Below are 12,868 nucleotides of genomic sequence, written 5' to 3'. Positions count from 1 at the left end.
CATGGTGAACAAGAAGTATACAAATAGTTTATTGAAAAGCATGAAAGAAAATCATATATTACTCCTATAAGTTAACTGACCATCAAAAATCTGTGGGCATACAAATAAGGGATACATTTAAAGTGTACTGGATTTTATTTAATTGGCTGTACACTTTGTGATTTGTTTTATTATAATAGAAAACCTTGTTACTATTCCACTCCCCCCCCCCTTTTTTTTAAATGAATCAGCCAGGTGCTTGTGTGTGTTTGTAACCCAAGCAACTCCAATGGGTTACAGTGAGATTCCGAGAGGGTGAGAAAAACTAATATGTGATTGAAAACTTTCTTTTTATGGTATACAAAATATTTGGATGCAATATCATTCAGTGATACCAGTATCATTTCACTTGTGGGTGAAGTGGCAGCTATATTTTTGGGAGAGCTTTTAGCACTCACTAAATGTCCAAAGTCCTGACAAATTGACCAAGTCCTATTCATAGAACAGGTGAAGCAAAATACAGCAGCAGTGGAAATTCCCTTCACTGCCCTGTCAACGTGCCTTAAACCTGTTCTGGAGGGTCTTTCTCTATGGGTGAGACATATCTTCAAGCCCATTTGATCCTTGGTTTGAGACTTCCAACAAAGGTTCCAGTTTGTATCAGTTGTGAGGATGGATTTTGTGTTGCAGACAGATGTCTATCAGTCACTAAATGTAATTGCTCCACTTGCTTCATGTAGGTCACGGAACAGCTAGCAAATGATGATAACATTGAGCCAAATACAGTTTGAATACTGTTTTGATACTTATTCATTTCCAATCATTTATTTGTTCCTGTATAACATATTTTAACATATTTTTAAAGTATCCCAGTAACTTTTTTTTATTTCTTATAACAGAGGAGGAAGAGGAACAGGTACCCACTGATGGAGGTACATCAGCAGAAGCCATGCAGGTTCCCTTGGAAGAGGAAGGAGAGATGGAAGAGGATGAGGCAGTTAATGATGAAAACTTCTTGAGCAAGAGACCCTTAGAAAGTCCTGAAGCTGAGGAAATGCCTGCTATGAAACGACCAAAACTAGCTATCACTAAAGGGGACACCATTGAAGGAGCATTGGAACCACGTGAACCTCTCAGTTCAATAAACACTCAAAAGGTGCCACCAATGCTTTCTCCAGTTCATGTTCAAGATAGTACAGATTTACCCCCTCCTTCACCAGAACCACCAATGTTGGCTCCCATTGCAAAATCACAGATGCCAGCTCCTAAAACATTAGAATCAAAACCATTTGCACCTAAAACAAAGGCCAAAACTGGTTCTCCAGGACAGAAGACTAAACTGCCTAAAGCTACTCCAGTGCCAGTAGTTATTGGAAGTCCCATACGTTCACCAAAAACTGGATCCAAAGAGAAAAAATCACCAGGTCGTGCCAAAAGTCCAAAAAGTCCTAAAAGTCCAAAGGTTCCAGCTCACGTTTCCCAAGTGGCAGTCAAGCCTGAAACCCCAAGTAGGACCCCTTTGGCTGCATTAAGTGAAAAGATGGGAAAAGAGAACATCCAAGTAAAACAAGGGCAAACACCACCTGAGCCTGGGAAACAAAATAGTGAAAATCCATCTAAGAAAGTGGCAGTGATGGACAAGACCATTGATGATTCAATTGATGCTGTGATTGCCCGTGCATGTGCAGAACGAGAACCTGATCCTTTTGAGTTTTCCTCTGGTTCAGAATCAGAGGGGGAAATTTTTACCAGCCCTAAAAGACTTTCTGTTTCAGAGACTCCAACTCCTAAAGCTTCTGTTTCTGCTAACAGTCTAAATAAGGTAGGAGCCATCCCACTGCCTCCCTCAGGTGGGACTTCAAGCTCAGACATTTCATGGACAATGGATGACTCAATTGATGAGGTCATTCGAAAAGCAAAGATGGGGTCACCTTCTAATCCGCCTCCAAACTTTCCTTATTTCTCCTCTCCTTCTGCTTCACCACCAACACCGGAACCTCTGCTCAAAGTCTATGAGGAGAAAACCAAGCTGGCTTCATCAGTAGAAGTGAAAAAGAAACTGAAAAAAGAGCTGAAGACAAAAATGAAAAAGAAAGAAAAACAAAAAGACAAAGAGAAAAATAAAGAGAAAAGCAAAGATAAGGATAAAAACAAGGAGAAGGATAAAGACACAGGAACCAAGGAAGCAAAGTTTCAATGGAAAGACCTACTCAAAGATGATGACCTCGATCCCTATAAGTTCAAAATGAAGGACTTTGATGATGTTGATACAAAAATGAAGTTGAAAGATGGCAATACCAAAAAAGAGAGAGAGAAGCATAAAGATAAGAAGAAAGATAAAGAAAAAGGAAAGAAAGATAAAGATAAGAAAGACAAAGAGAAAATTAAAGATAAAGGTAAGGAAGATAAGATAAAGGGTCCCTCAGCACCTCTTGTGTTGCCTCCCAAAGAAATGCCTTTGCCTTTGTTTAGCACCCATACCGCCATGAGACTTCCTACCATGTTGACTTCCTTGTCCACAATGCTTCCCGAAAAACTGTTTGAGGAAAAAGAAAAACCTAAAGAGAAGAAGAAAGACAAAAAAGAGAAGAAGAAAAAGAAGGAAAGGGAGAAGGACAAAGAAAAGGAAAAGAAGGAGAAGGAAAAGGAGAGAAAGGAGAAAGAAAAGAAAGACAGAGAAAAAGAAAAACACAAACATGACAAAGTAAGCTGTTTAGATATTAACAGCATGTTACATGTTAGAAAAATTATTTACGTTTGCTCCCACACTCTCATCACAACATTTTGTTTTCCAGGAAAATTCAATGGAAAAATGCTAATAGATAAGCTGGCTTTATTTTATGATAAGTCACCAAAGTTAAAAGTGGGTATGATGTACGTTTCTGGGTTTGTCCAACAGTACTGGACAGAGCCACTGTAGTTTTAGATTTGCCAAATGTTTGTTTGAATTCAGTTTTTCAAAACTGAAGCTTGGGATTGTCTGAGGCCAGTTTACATCTGACCTGAGCTACCAGGGTTCCAACATTGACCAACTGGCCTTTACTGATAAAGGTGACTCCTCTAGGTCAGAATTTAGACAGATTTACAGCACTGTGTAAAGAAGCTTACAATAGTCATTGCTACACATTTGTTCCATAGATGAATAGGCTTCTGATTGTAGGGCCATCAATACAACAGCTTTCTCGTGAGCTCTAAATTCAGTTTTATAAAATTTAACTGTTTTTTGGAGTTAGTAGAATTCCACAGCTTACTGGAAAAATTGGTAGATATAAGGTATAATGATAAGCAGTGTTAGCTTGAATTGTGGATTTAGTCATTACTTACCTATCCAAGCTCTAGTTGTTCTTCTGAAGGCAAAAAATATTTCTAAATAAGCCTCAGGTTCCTTCCTCCTATCTTCTCAATTGTACAGTATGGCCACAAGTTTCTCTGTTAGCAAGACATCAAACGTGTTTCCCCCATTAGAGAAGAAGAACATAAGAATTGCCATACTGGGTCAGACCAAAGGTCTGTTCAGCCCAGTATCCTGTCTGCCGACAGTGGCAAATGCCAGGTGCGCCAGAGGGAGTGGAGCTAACAGGTAATGATCAAGTGATCTCTCTCCTGCCATCCATCTCCACCCTCTGACAAACAGAGGCTAGGGACACCACTGATCAAGTACGGTAATATTTTTTTTTTCAAAACATAGTCATTATGGCCTAAATATTCAAAAGTGGCCTCATTTTGTGTGTTTTACTTTAGTCAGTAGGGCCTGATTTTCAAAGTGGTTGAGCACCCACAGCTCCTATTGACTTAGGAAAGGCTATAGAATCATAGAAATGCATTAAAGCCACTTTCTATCCAGCCCAGCTTTGCGGCAAGTACACGGCCAGTATAAATGCCTGATCTTGGGAGTCCACCATTGCAAGAGATTACAGTCTGTTGTCTTCTTTCTAGTGTTTGAGCAATAAATCTTTGCAAAAGTTGGCAAACTTAGCTTCTCAGTTTAGACTCCAAACATTCTGGAGAATTAACTTCCCTCATAGAATCATAGGACTGGAAGGGACCTCGAGAGGTCATCTAGTCCAGTCCCCTGCATTATGGAGGACTTGATGATGGTCAAGGTTTTGTTCTACCTGCCATATTGATTTATCTGGCTATTGGGCCACTGCAACATACATAGAATACGTTTCATGGTTTCTTTAGTCTGTATGCATGACACCTCTTCCTCTGTAAATCTGGGACATTTTGGCCCCAAAGATTTTAACAACGAGTAAAATGCAGACAAAAAAGATGTTGGCCGTTCTTCACACATTACATGGCCTAATAAATACATAACTATTTTTATGTTTTCTGCTTATTTCTGTTCTTAATTTACTTTAGAGCAATAAAATGTATACACAAAGGAGTCTGAACTATTAAAGATTTGTTATAGTCTCAAATATATGTATTTTAAGGAAGGAGTTCAACAGTAATAAAAACTTGGTCAGATTAAATTGACAAAGCTGCCCATTACCTTGGCAAAAAGTCCCTGTCAAAAGATAAACTTTAAAGCTAGAATGCATGAAAGACTCCCTAGATAGAATTAAAATTTAAACTGATTCTTGATAGATAAGCTTTTTTTAAATCCACCTCTTTGCTGCAAGTCAGGATTTTAAAAATAAATTTCCCCTTTAAATCTCTTGAGCGATTTTCATTTTTTGCAAGGCCGCACTGCTGGTGTCCTGGAAAAATGGAGAGTGAGAGCTTTATCAGTTGGTGCCCTGAGGTATGTGGCAAAGAAGCTAAATCCTTGAAGATTAGCAAAAAAAATGCAGCACATGGCAATAAGGGGCTTATATGACTACTAGTATTAGTTCAGGTGAAAGAAGTATTGCTTATACATAAAACTGGACAAATCCACTGACAATGTATTTTTAGTTAGCTACAAAGGAGTCTTATATTGCTGGACTTTACCTCTTTGGTGATTTGGGAAGCTTAGTAATCCACTGTAAATACTCTTCTGCTGGCCCCAATTCCCAGTATTACTCCAGAATGCTGCTCTTTCATTTTAACCCCTAAAAGCACATGTTTCCTTAATTTAGCTTTTGGATAACACAATGGCTTACTTAACCAGCAGTTGTGCTGTAAGTGCAAATGATCAAGTTACTGCCTGGACACTTAACATTCCATGACAAGTCAATTTGAGAGAAATAAGAATGACCTGAAAAATGAGTGGTGGTCGTAGGAAGTCTCTCCATATTATAAACTTGATTATTTTTTTAAAATGTCAAATGTGTTAGATAATGTAATAAAGGAGTTAGTGAATGTTAGTGTGTTTAGAAAAATAGTGTTAGCACTAGACAATATATGGCAGGGATTAGCATTTCTAATTTAGAGTACTTATGTTTTGTTGTAACCAGTTTTTGTTAAGAAAGTGTGATTTCATACCTTAGTTTTGATTTATATGTATACATAAAAATCAAAACTATTTCCTGCAACTGTATGCCAAAATGGTTAGCAGATAAATTCAGGGCAGTCCACAGTATATTGCATATAGGACACACAAAAAGAAGTAGCACAAAGACTTGGCATGCTTAATGAATAAAGGCATTCAGTGTCAAGTCCTAAGAGGGAGCGGGGGGAATGATGATGATGATTATTTAGGACTAGATTGTGACTATGTGATCTGCCATGAGCATTGTTATGCTGCCGCTGGAGTAACCCAAAAGGGAGATTGTGATTTAGTTTCCCCACTGCTCCAGGGGGAGTAACCTGCATTGTGTATAGATCCTGCACACTGACAGATCTATGTGGTATGGAGGGGAGCTCTGTGGAGTCTACTTCCCCTCCCCCACAGCTACCTGTGATGCTGGTAGCTGACACAAAGGAATAAGGGACTCTGTATTCCCCATTGTGCTGCCACACAATCCAGGCCATGATTTGGCCCTTATTTATTTGTTACAGTAGCAGCCAGAGACCCCAACCAAGATTTGGACCCTCTTGTGCTGGGTGCTGTGCACATACACAGACAGTCCTTGCCCCAAATAGGTTACACTCTAAGTAGTCAAGACAGACAAATGATAGGCGTGGGGAATTGCAATGATTTATACAAGGTCACACAGCAGATCTGTGGCTGAACCAGGAACAGTACCCAAGTCTCTTGAATCCAGTTCAGTTCCCTGCCCACTGGACCAAATTTCATTTAACGGAGACAGATAGAAAGCAATTAAGAGAGACACAAGGGGGAGAGAGAGAGAAAGAGAGAGAGCAAGGCCATTCCACACAGCAGGAACTGCAGAGAAGAAAATGCCTTGTACCAACTTGTGAGGAATGGCAGAAAGGAGATATATAAACAAAGGAGTAGAGAGAAGTCTGTGGTATATAAACAAAGGAGTAGAGAGAAGTCTGAGGTAGAAGCATAAAATCATAGGATTAGGAGGGACCACAAGGGTCATCTAGTCTGAAGCTAGTCCATGGAGAGTTCTATTGTACAGCATGGTTATCTGTGTAAAAAAATGAAATGTAGAGTCAGATTTTAGTTGGGTTTGTAGTAGCGGGTTTTTTTCATTTGTTTTTGTTTTGGTGGAAGTTGCAGCTTTTCATATACAGTCCAGCTTTCTCAGTCACGCATCTCTGCATCTCTACATATGGAAATACATAATTATTACACCTAATTGCCCTTCCAAGTCCTTCTACTCTGGCCTTTGCCTTTTTCCAGCCTGCCCTCTTATCATGTTGACAGTTAGTCCCCTCGTCCCTCCTTAAACCACCTCCTTTAAATCATGTTTCTTCCCTTAAGAATTATCACTTTTTCTTTAAATCAGTCCAGCTGGTTGTGCAGTGAATTGTTGTGTGAACTGCTTTTTTCTCATTTAGATTCCAACGCCCCGAATCAACACAGTGCTTAAGCTCGTGTTAAAGTGCTTTGTTGAACAGTGATGGATTTAAGCATGCATTTAAAGTGAGAACTCTTCAAGAAAAATCGCAGGAATATTTTATTGTGGGAAGTGTTGGCCAGCCTAAATATAGGGGTTGCTATAGCTCCCACTCTAAAATCTGAGTTGAAAAGCTGATCCTCTGGGGCGCTGAGCACCATTAACTGGTATTGTTTTGGAATTTAGGATGCACAACAGACACTAGTCCTTAGTAACTCAGCCCCATTCTTCACAATATTGCAGAGCATCCTGACTGTGGTCTCAAGGTTGCAAACACTTACGCATGTGCTTAACTTTGCACATGTCATTAATCCTGTTGAAACCATATAATTAAGTGTTTGCAGGTAAGGGGCTTAGGTTTTTTCCCTTCTCGGTGTTCAACGTTTTGATTCTGCAAGGGGTCACAGTATGTTTGCTTGCTGTATTTGGGAAATATTTGCTTTAATCTAAACTGTGTGAAGTGTGCCCAGATACCAAGATGGATTCGTAATAATTGGGTGTGCCTATTGAGTACAATTAGAATATTTGTACAATGTTAGAGTCTGACTCACAGTTCACATGTGTCATATCATATCAGTCTCCGGGATTGTCTACGGTGCATCATAGTGTGGGCTATGGTATGAATTGCAGTGCGCATCAAAGTGTTACAGTAACTGCCTCATGTGGACACTGCTGGTGCAAACTGAAAGATAACTAGTTGGCATTAATATAGTATAGTTTAAAAGCATTAATGCAAACAAGGTACCTTCCAGTTCACACCAGCAACAGCCAGTTAGATTGCAACACTTTGGTGTGCTCTGCAATTCACACCCCTGTAGTCCATACTGCAGCACAATGCAGACATAAACTCACTGTGTTGAGACCAGCTTAATCTTTTCATAACTCTACAAGAATATTAAAGCAGTAATTAACATACTGCACATACATTTACAAACACAATGAACTTCCAAGTTGACTTTTCAGTCCATAACTGATTTGTGATGAGATATTGCAGGGATCTCCCAACAAAGTGTCCTTACATGCTGCGGCATGTAGTATGGGAAAGAGTGATAATCTAAACTTCCTTTTGTCAATTTAACTCATCTCCAGTGTAATTAGTAAAGAAGTGTTAAATCTCTGTTTAGAGAAGTAGCGTATTTATTATTGAATGTATTCCCTTGAACAGATAAAAGTGGAACCCGTTGTTCCAGCTCCATCACCAGTTATTCCCAGGCTGACGCTGAGAGTGGGTGCTGGCCAAGACAAGATGTAAGTACAAAGAAATCGAGTGGAAAGGGGTGCATGCTTATCAGAGATTCATTGCTTACAACTTCTAATAAATCCTGGTTTCATAAAGGAAACTTTAAAAAATATTGGCTGATAAAGGTGTGCATCTGTGAAACCTTCTCCCGATATTACAAAGTATAAATCAAAATACTTGCCATTAAAGAAATCTCACCCAATTTATTTCCTAACCTCTGAATGGAACACCTCAGCATTTCCAAGGAAAGCCCTCTGAATTTCTCCATTATCTGTCCTGCTGCATTCCCCACTAATGTTCTTCTAGGAACATAATCTTAAATCACTGGTCAATTTAGAGTAGTGTCCAATCTTCAACAGTAGCCAATGAAAATCTTCATAATCCATACCATACCTCAGGGAGAAATTTCAGAGCCCCAGGCAGTTAGCAGCTTTGTGCATTGAAACATGATGGTTGACATCCCTTTATACATTTTTATCTTAGCTAGTATAAACTGTTGGTAGTGGTTATTCATGTAGGTGTCTAATCCTTTTTAAATCCTGGTTTTGTTCATTAGCTCACTAATTATTATTACTTGTACAGTAATACAAAAGGACCCAATAGTCCTTTTGTGCTGGGTGTTGTACAAACATAAATAAATAAGACAGTCCTTGCCCCAAAAAGCATATGATCTAAATAAGAACAAGATGCAACAGGTGGGTGTAGAACACAAGCGGGGAAAGGGGGGGAAACAAGAGGCATCAAGTTCCATAGCTATGTATTGTGTGAAAGTATTTCCTTTAATCAGTTTTCAAAATGTATTGCCTTTTAGTTACACAGATTACTTACATTAAGATATGGTAAATATTCACATCCAACAGATCTTCTTCCTACCATTCATTATTTTATGTACCTCTGACATGTTGCTTCTTCTTTGTATCATTGCCAAACTAGTCTAATCTTTTTTTATCTCTCTTGATGTATGAGCTAAGTTGTATTATTATCAATTATTATTATTACTATTGTATGGCAGTCTTTCCATGCCTCCTGTCATTTTCTTTGTCCTTTACTTGACCTTTTCTGACACATCTGATTTCAGATGGGATATCTAGTACTGAACACAGTATTCAATGTGTCATCTTACCTGTCATCCATTTACAAAATGGCATTGTGATGGCGAGGTCTATCTCCGAGATGATTGCTGACTCAGTGGCATGGGGGAAAGGAACTAAAAAGCTTTGCCATAGTTTGAAAGAATCGATGGATCCTGGAAGCTTGGGTTAGTCAGAGACCTGCAGTCTGGATGCCTTGTTTAGCGAGGGACCTACCCAACTTGAAAGATTTGCTCCAGCCCCGAAAGATTCATTTTAACCTGGGAGCTTACCTGTTGCAGTCTTGAAAGACTGAGTTAAGCCTGACAGTGTTTTCCTCTCAACCAGAAAAGCCTAGACAAAAGCCTGGGCAATTTCCTTATACATATACTAAGTTTAATCAGTCAAGGTTGCTATAGACTGCATGTCCCACCAATGTAAACCACACTAGAGTTTAAGTAAAAAAAAATTTAGCATTGCATCTGCGTTCCACTCACTATTATCCCTTTTCAGTGTCGTCAATCTCCCTTCCACAGTACACATGTAAACTCTTTGGGGCATGGGACTGTCTTTTGTTATATATTCTTCCACATTTTAACACAGTGAAGCCCCAGTCCATGATTGGGGCTTCAAGGAGTTACTCCAATACAAATAATATCACTTCCCTCCACCTGAATAACAATATTTAACCTTAATTCAGACCATGTTTTTAGTTCTATGTTCAGTCACCTAGTAGCAGAGATTGGACCTGTGGATCTAAAGCCATGAGTCTCTACTGCCTGAGCTAAAATACTCTGCTCTGTTAGCTCAAAGGCTGTAACAGGCACATCAACCTCTATGTACTCCAGCAACCATGAGCCACACTGTGGAAGGGACTTATTTCAGGTTGAGAAGGGGAACTGGTGAGTGATAAGTAGACGAGGTCTTGAATTATTTTAACTGCTCACTATCTCGGTTTTTACAGTTTATATTGCTGAGATATATATGCAGTTTAGCACTATAACAGTTAACAGTTGGTGTGTGTTTAAGGGAGTTTTATATAAAATACTGTCTTGAAGGGGTGTAATTTCAGAAAGAGATAGGGCCATAAAGAAATAAGGTGTATGAAGTATGCCACTGGACATGTTGGGTTTTATCGAGATTTTTTTTTTTTAAATAATGATGCCTATTTGAGGTCTATGCACCTCAAAGTAGTTAATCACATAGTACACACCATTAAATTAAACCTCAGCAGCATTCCACAGGTACTTGGCTAGCCAGCCAGCCAGCCAACGATCCCTTTCAGCGTCTCAGAAGAATACTCTCCACTTTCTCCAAAGACCCCAACCACCAAATGTGGGCTATTGTGGAACAAGGGGAAGCATGTTCCATAGTCTTGGAGGCCCCCACAGAGAATACCCTGCCAACCACCCCTTCTTTTATAACAAGGGGATGCCTCTTCAGCACCTTTGTTGACCGCATCTTTGACAGTATGTCGCAGGGAGAGAGGCGGTCCCTCAGGTGAGCAGTCCTAGACATTAACCAACATCCTTAAAGTCTGTCCAGAGGCCAATGAGCAGCCAGTACAAATCCTGGCGCACTGGTACTGTTTGTTCCCAGCAAGAAGCAGTAAGATGCTATGTTCATTCTGAGACTGAAGGTGCAGAAGGTATAGGCCTGTGGAAGGTGGCACACTAAAACCAGTCCCATCTTAATGCCATCCCGGAGCTCACACACTGAGTGCACGTCTACCCGAATGTTTACAGCATAGCAAGCTGGGGTGTAAATCTACAGCACTCCAGCGAGTTGCTCACTAACTGTCCATGTGAACCCTGCTGATGCACATGTGCACTAGGGAACATTTAGTGCACAACAGCAGTGTCCACACGGGTAGTTAGCTGGAGCTAACTGTAGATTTACACCAGCTTGCCGCACAGTAAGTGTTCATGTAGACATGCCCTGAGTGGAGGCAGCGCAATATTAGTCCCAACTGAGGGTGAGGGGGTGAGGCCAGGCTCTAATGTAAAGAGAGCTTCTGGCATGGCTGCTGAGTCAACTGCTGGAATGGAAACTCCATGCACAGAACAAGTACAGCAAGATAGCAGCAGTGCAAGCTTTCACTCATGTGCCTTAATCCTGATTTAGAGGCACTACCTGTATGGGTGAGAAGTTAGCTCATTCTCTCTACCTCTTCAGTCCTTAGTATCTGCTGAGATTGACAGTCAAGGTGCAAGTCAGAGTTAATTGTGACAGTGAATTTTAATTCTTTATATTTCTGTGAATGCTAATATTGGCTGGTCCTAGATATAAAGTGATCTCTGCATTTCATGTTTTCCCTACATAAGCATATGTTGTCAATCCCAAGAATATGGGTCTTCATAGTGTCCTAAATAAGTATAGTGTATAAAGTCAGAGTAGTAGAAATTAAAATGTAGCCGTCACTGAAGGATAAATAGAACAGAAGGAAAGACTGCTACACATTAGGTTTTTGCAAGTGCTTTAACTGCACAATAAAACAAGTGGAAAGTAGATTATAATCAAAACATTTCCATTTTAGTAGTAAACAATTACAGCAATACTTGCATGGATGCCACATTAAAAGAAATTTAGTGGATTCCATTCTAATGCAATTAGAGCTAATTTTGTTCTTTAAATGAATAAAAGGTCAGCTAGTAAATCTAGTTTATCTTGAGTACAGACTTCAATAAATTGTTTTATTTAATTTGCTGTAAAAGATCTTATCCTTAATGGGCCTAGGTCTTATTAGTTTGCTTGGGTTTTAAAATATTTATGACCACCTTTTAGAGATGATTTGAATGATAAGTTGGAAAGTTGTTGTTGTTGTTGTTGTTTTCCTGCAGTGTTATCAAGGCATAAGATCGCTAATTGACTCAGTATAGGAAGGCATGTAAGATTAGTCATGTAGAGAAAGCTGGTGTGGACCCTTCCTGAATTTAAATCTCCTGTAATTAGCTGTTTTGTTGAATCATCATGTGGTGGCTTGTTTGTCCGTTGTCCAGTTATTTTTTCCCAAAACATAATCATATTTCACACCTATGGTGTTTAAGAACGCTAATCTACTGATAATGCATTGGCATGCCATTTACTGATGCAACGGACATGAACTTCAAATTAACTGTGTACTGTAATTCCTGATATTTGTGATAAATTCATTTTATATTTACAGCCAAATAAAAAAAACAAAAATACCAAAATCTAGCTTCAGTGCAGGGCCACAGAAACAATGTACCACTGATTTTTTCGGGGCTTCTGTGATTTAGAAGTAAGGCATATATTTTTGTGAAATCACGTCTTTAATCTGTATCTTAAAATGTCAGGCTTCTTACTCCAGGCTTACAATATTGTATTTTAGCTCTACTTTCAATAGGGGACCTTGATGCTAGTAGTGAGTGGAGGATAGCTGTTTTAGCACTGATTTAACTTGTAATTTGATTTGCCCAGTCTAATTAAATTGCCATTTATCTTGAATTTTTTGAAGTGGGTAGATGTGACTTTTTTTTAGAATATAAATGTGCGTGTATATCATCTAAGGGTATTATTTATTGAACTAAAATCTTAAAAGAATTGATGGATGGAAAGAGGAAATTTTTGTTCCTAGTATTTCGTTGACTTTACTGAAGTTTCATCCCAAATACTGTGGGAGAGACATTCAGTGACCTAGCTAAAATGTGTTGGTGGCCTCA

At 39.2% G+C, this 12,868-nt stretch overlaps 1 protein-coding gene across 2 annotated transcripts in view; it reads left to right on the top strand.

Annotated features, from left to right (window-relative positions):
- The window catches only part of TAF3 (TATA-box binding protein associated factor 3), a 140,346-nt gene that overhangs the window by 109,812 nt on the left and 17,666 nt on the right, over nucleotides 1–12,868 (top strand). For both annotated transcript variants that reach the window (XM_077836839.1, XM_077836846.1), the window contains 2 exons: nucleotides 879–2,683; nucleotides 8,041–8,123. In XM_077836839.1, the coding sequence (XP_077692965.1) occupies nucleotides 879–2,683; nucleotides 8,041–8,123 (1,888 nt within the window). The remainder of the gene's footprint in view (nucleotides 1–878; nucleotides 2,684–8,040; nucleotides 8,124–12,868) is intronic.

The sequence above is a fragment of the Eretmochelys imbricata genome, chromosome 1 (assembly GCF_965152235.1).
Source record: "Eretmochelys imbricata isolate rEreImb1 chromosome 1, rEreImb1.hap1, whole genome shotgun sequence".
Lineage (NCBI taxonomy): Eukaryota > Metazoa > Chordata > Testudines > Cheloniidae > Eretmochelys > Eretmochelys imbricata.
The sequence above is the reverse complement of the archived record's forward strand: the minus strand, read 5'-3'. Positions and strand labels throughout refer to the sequence as shown.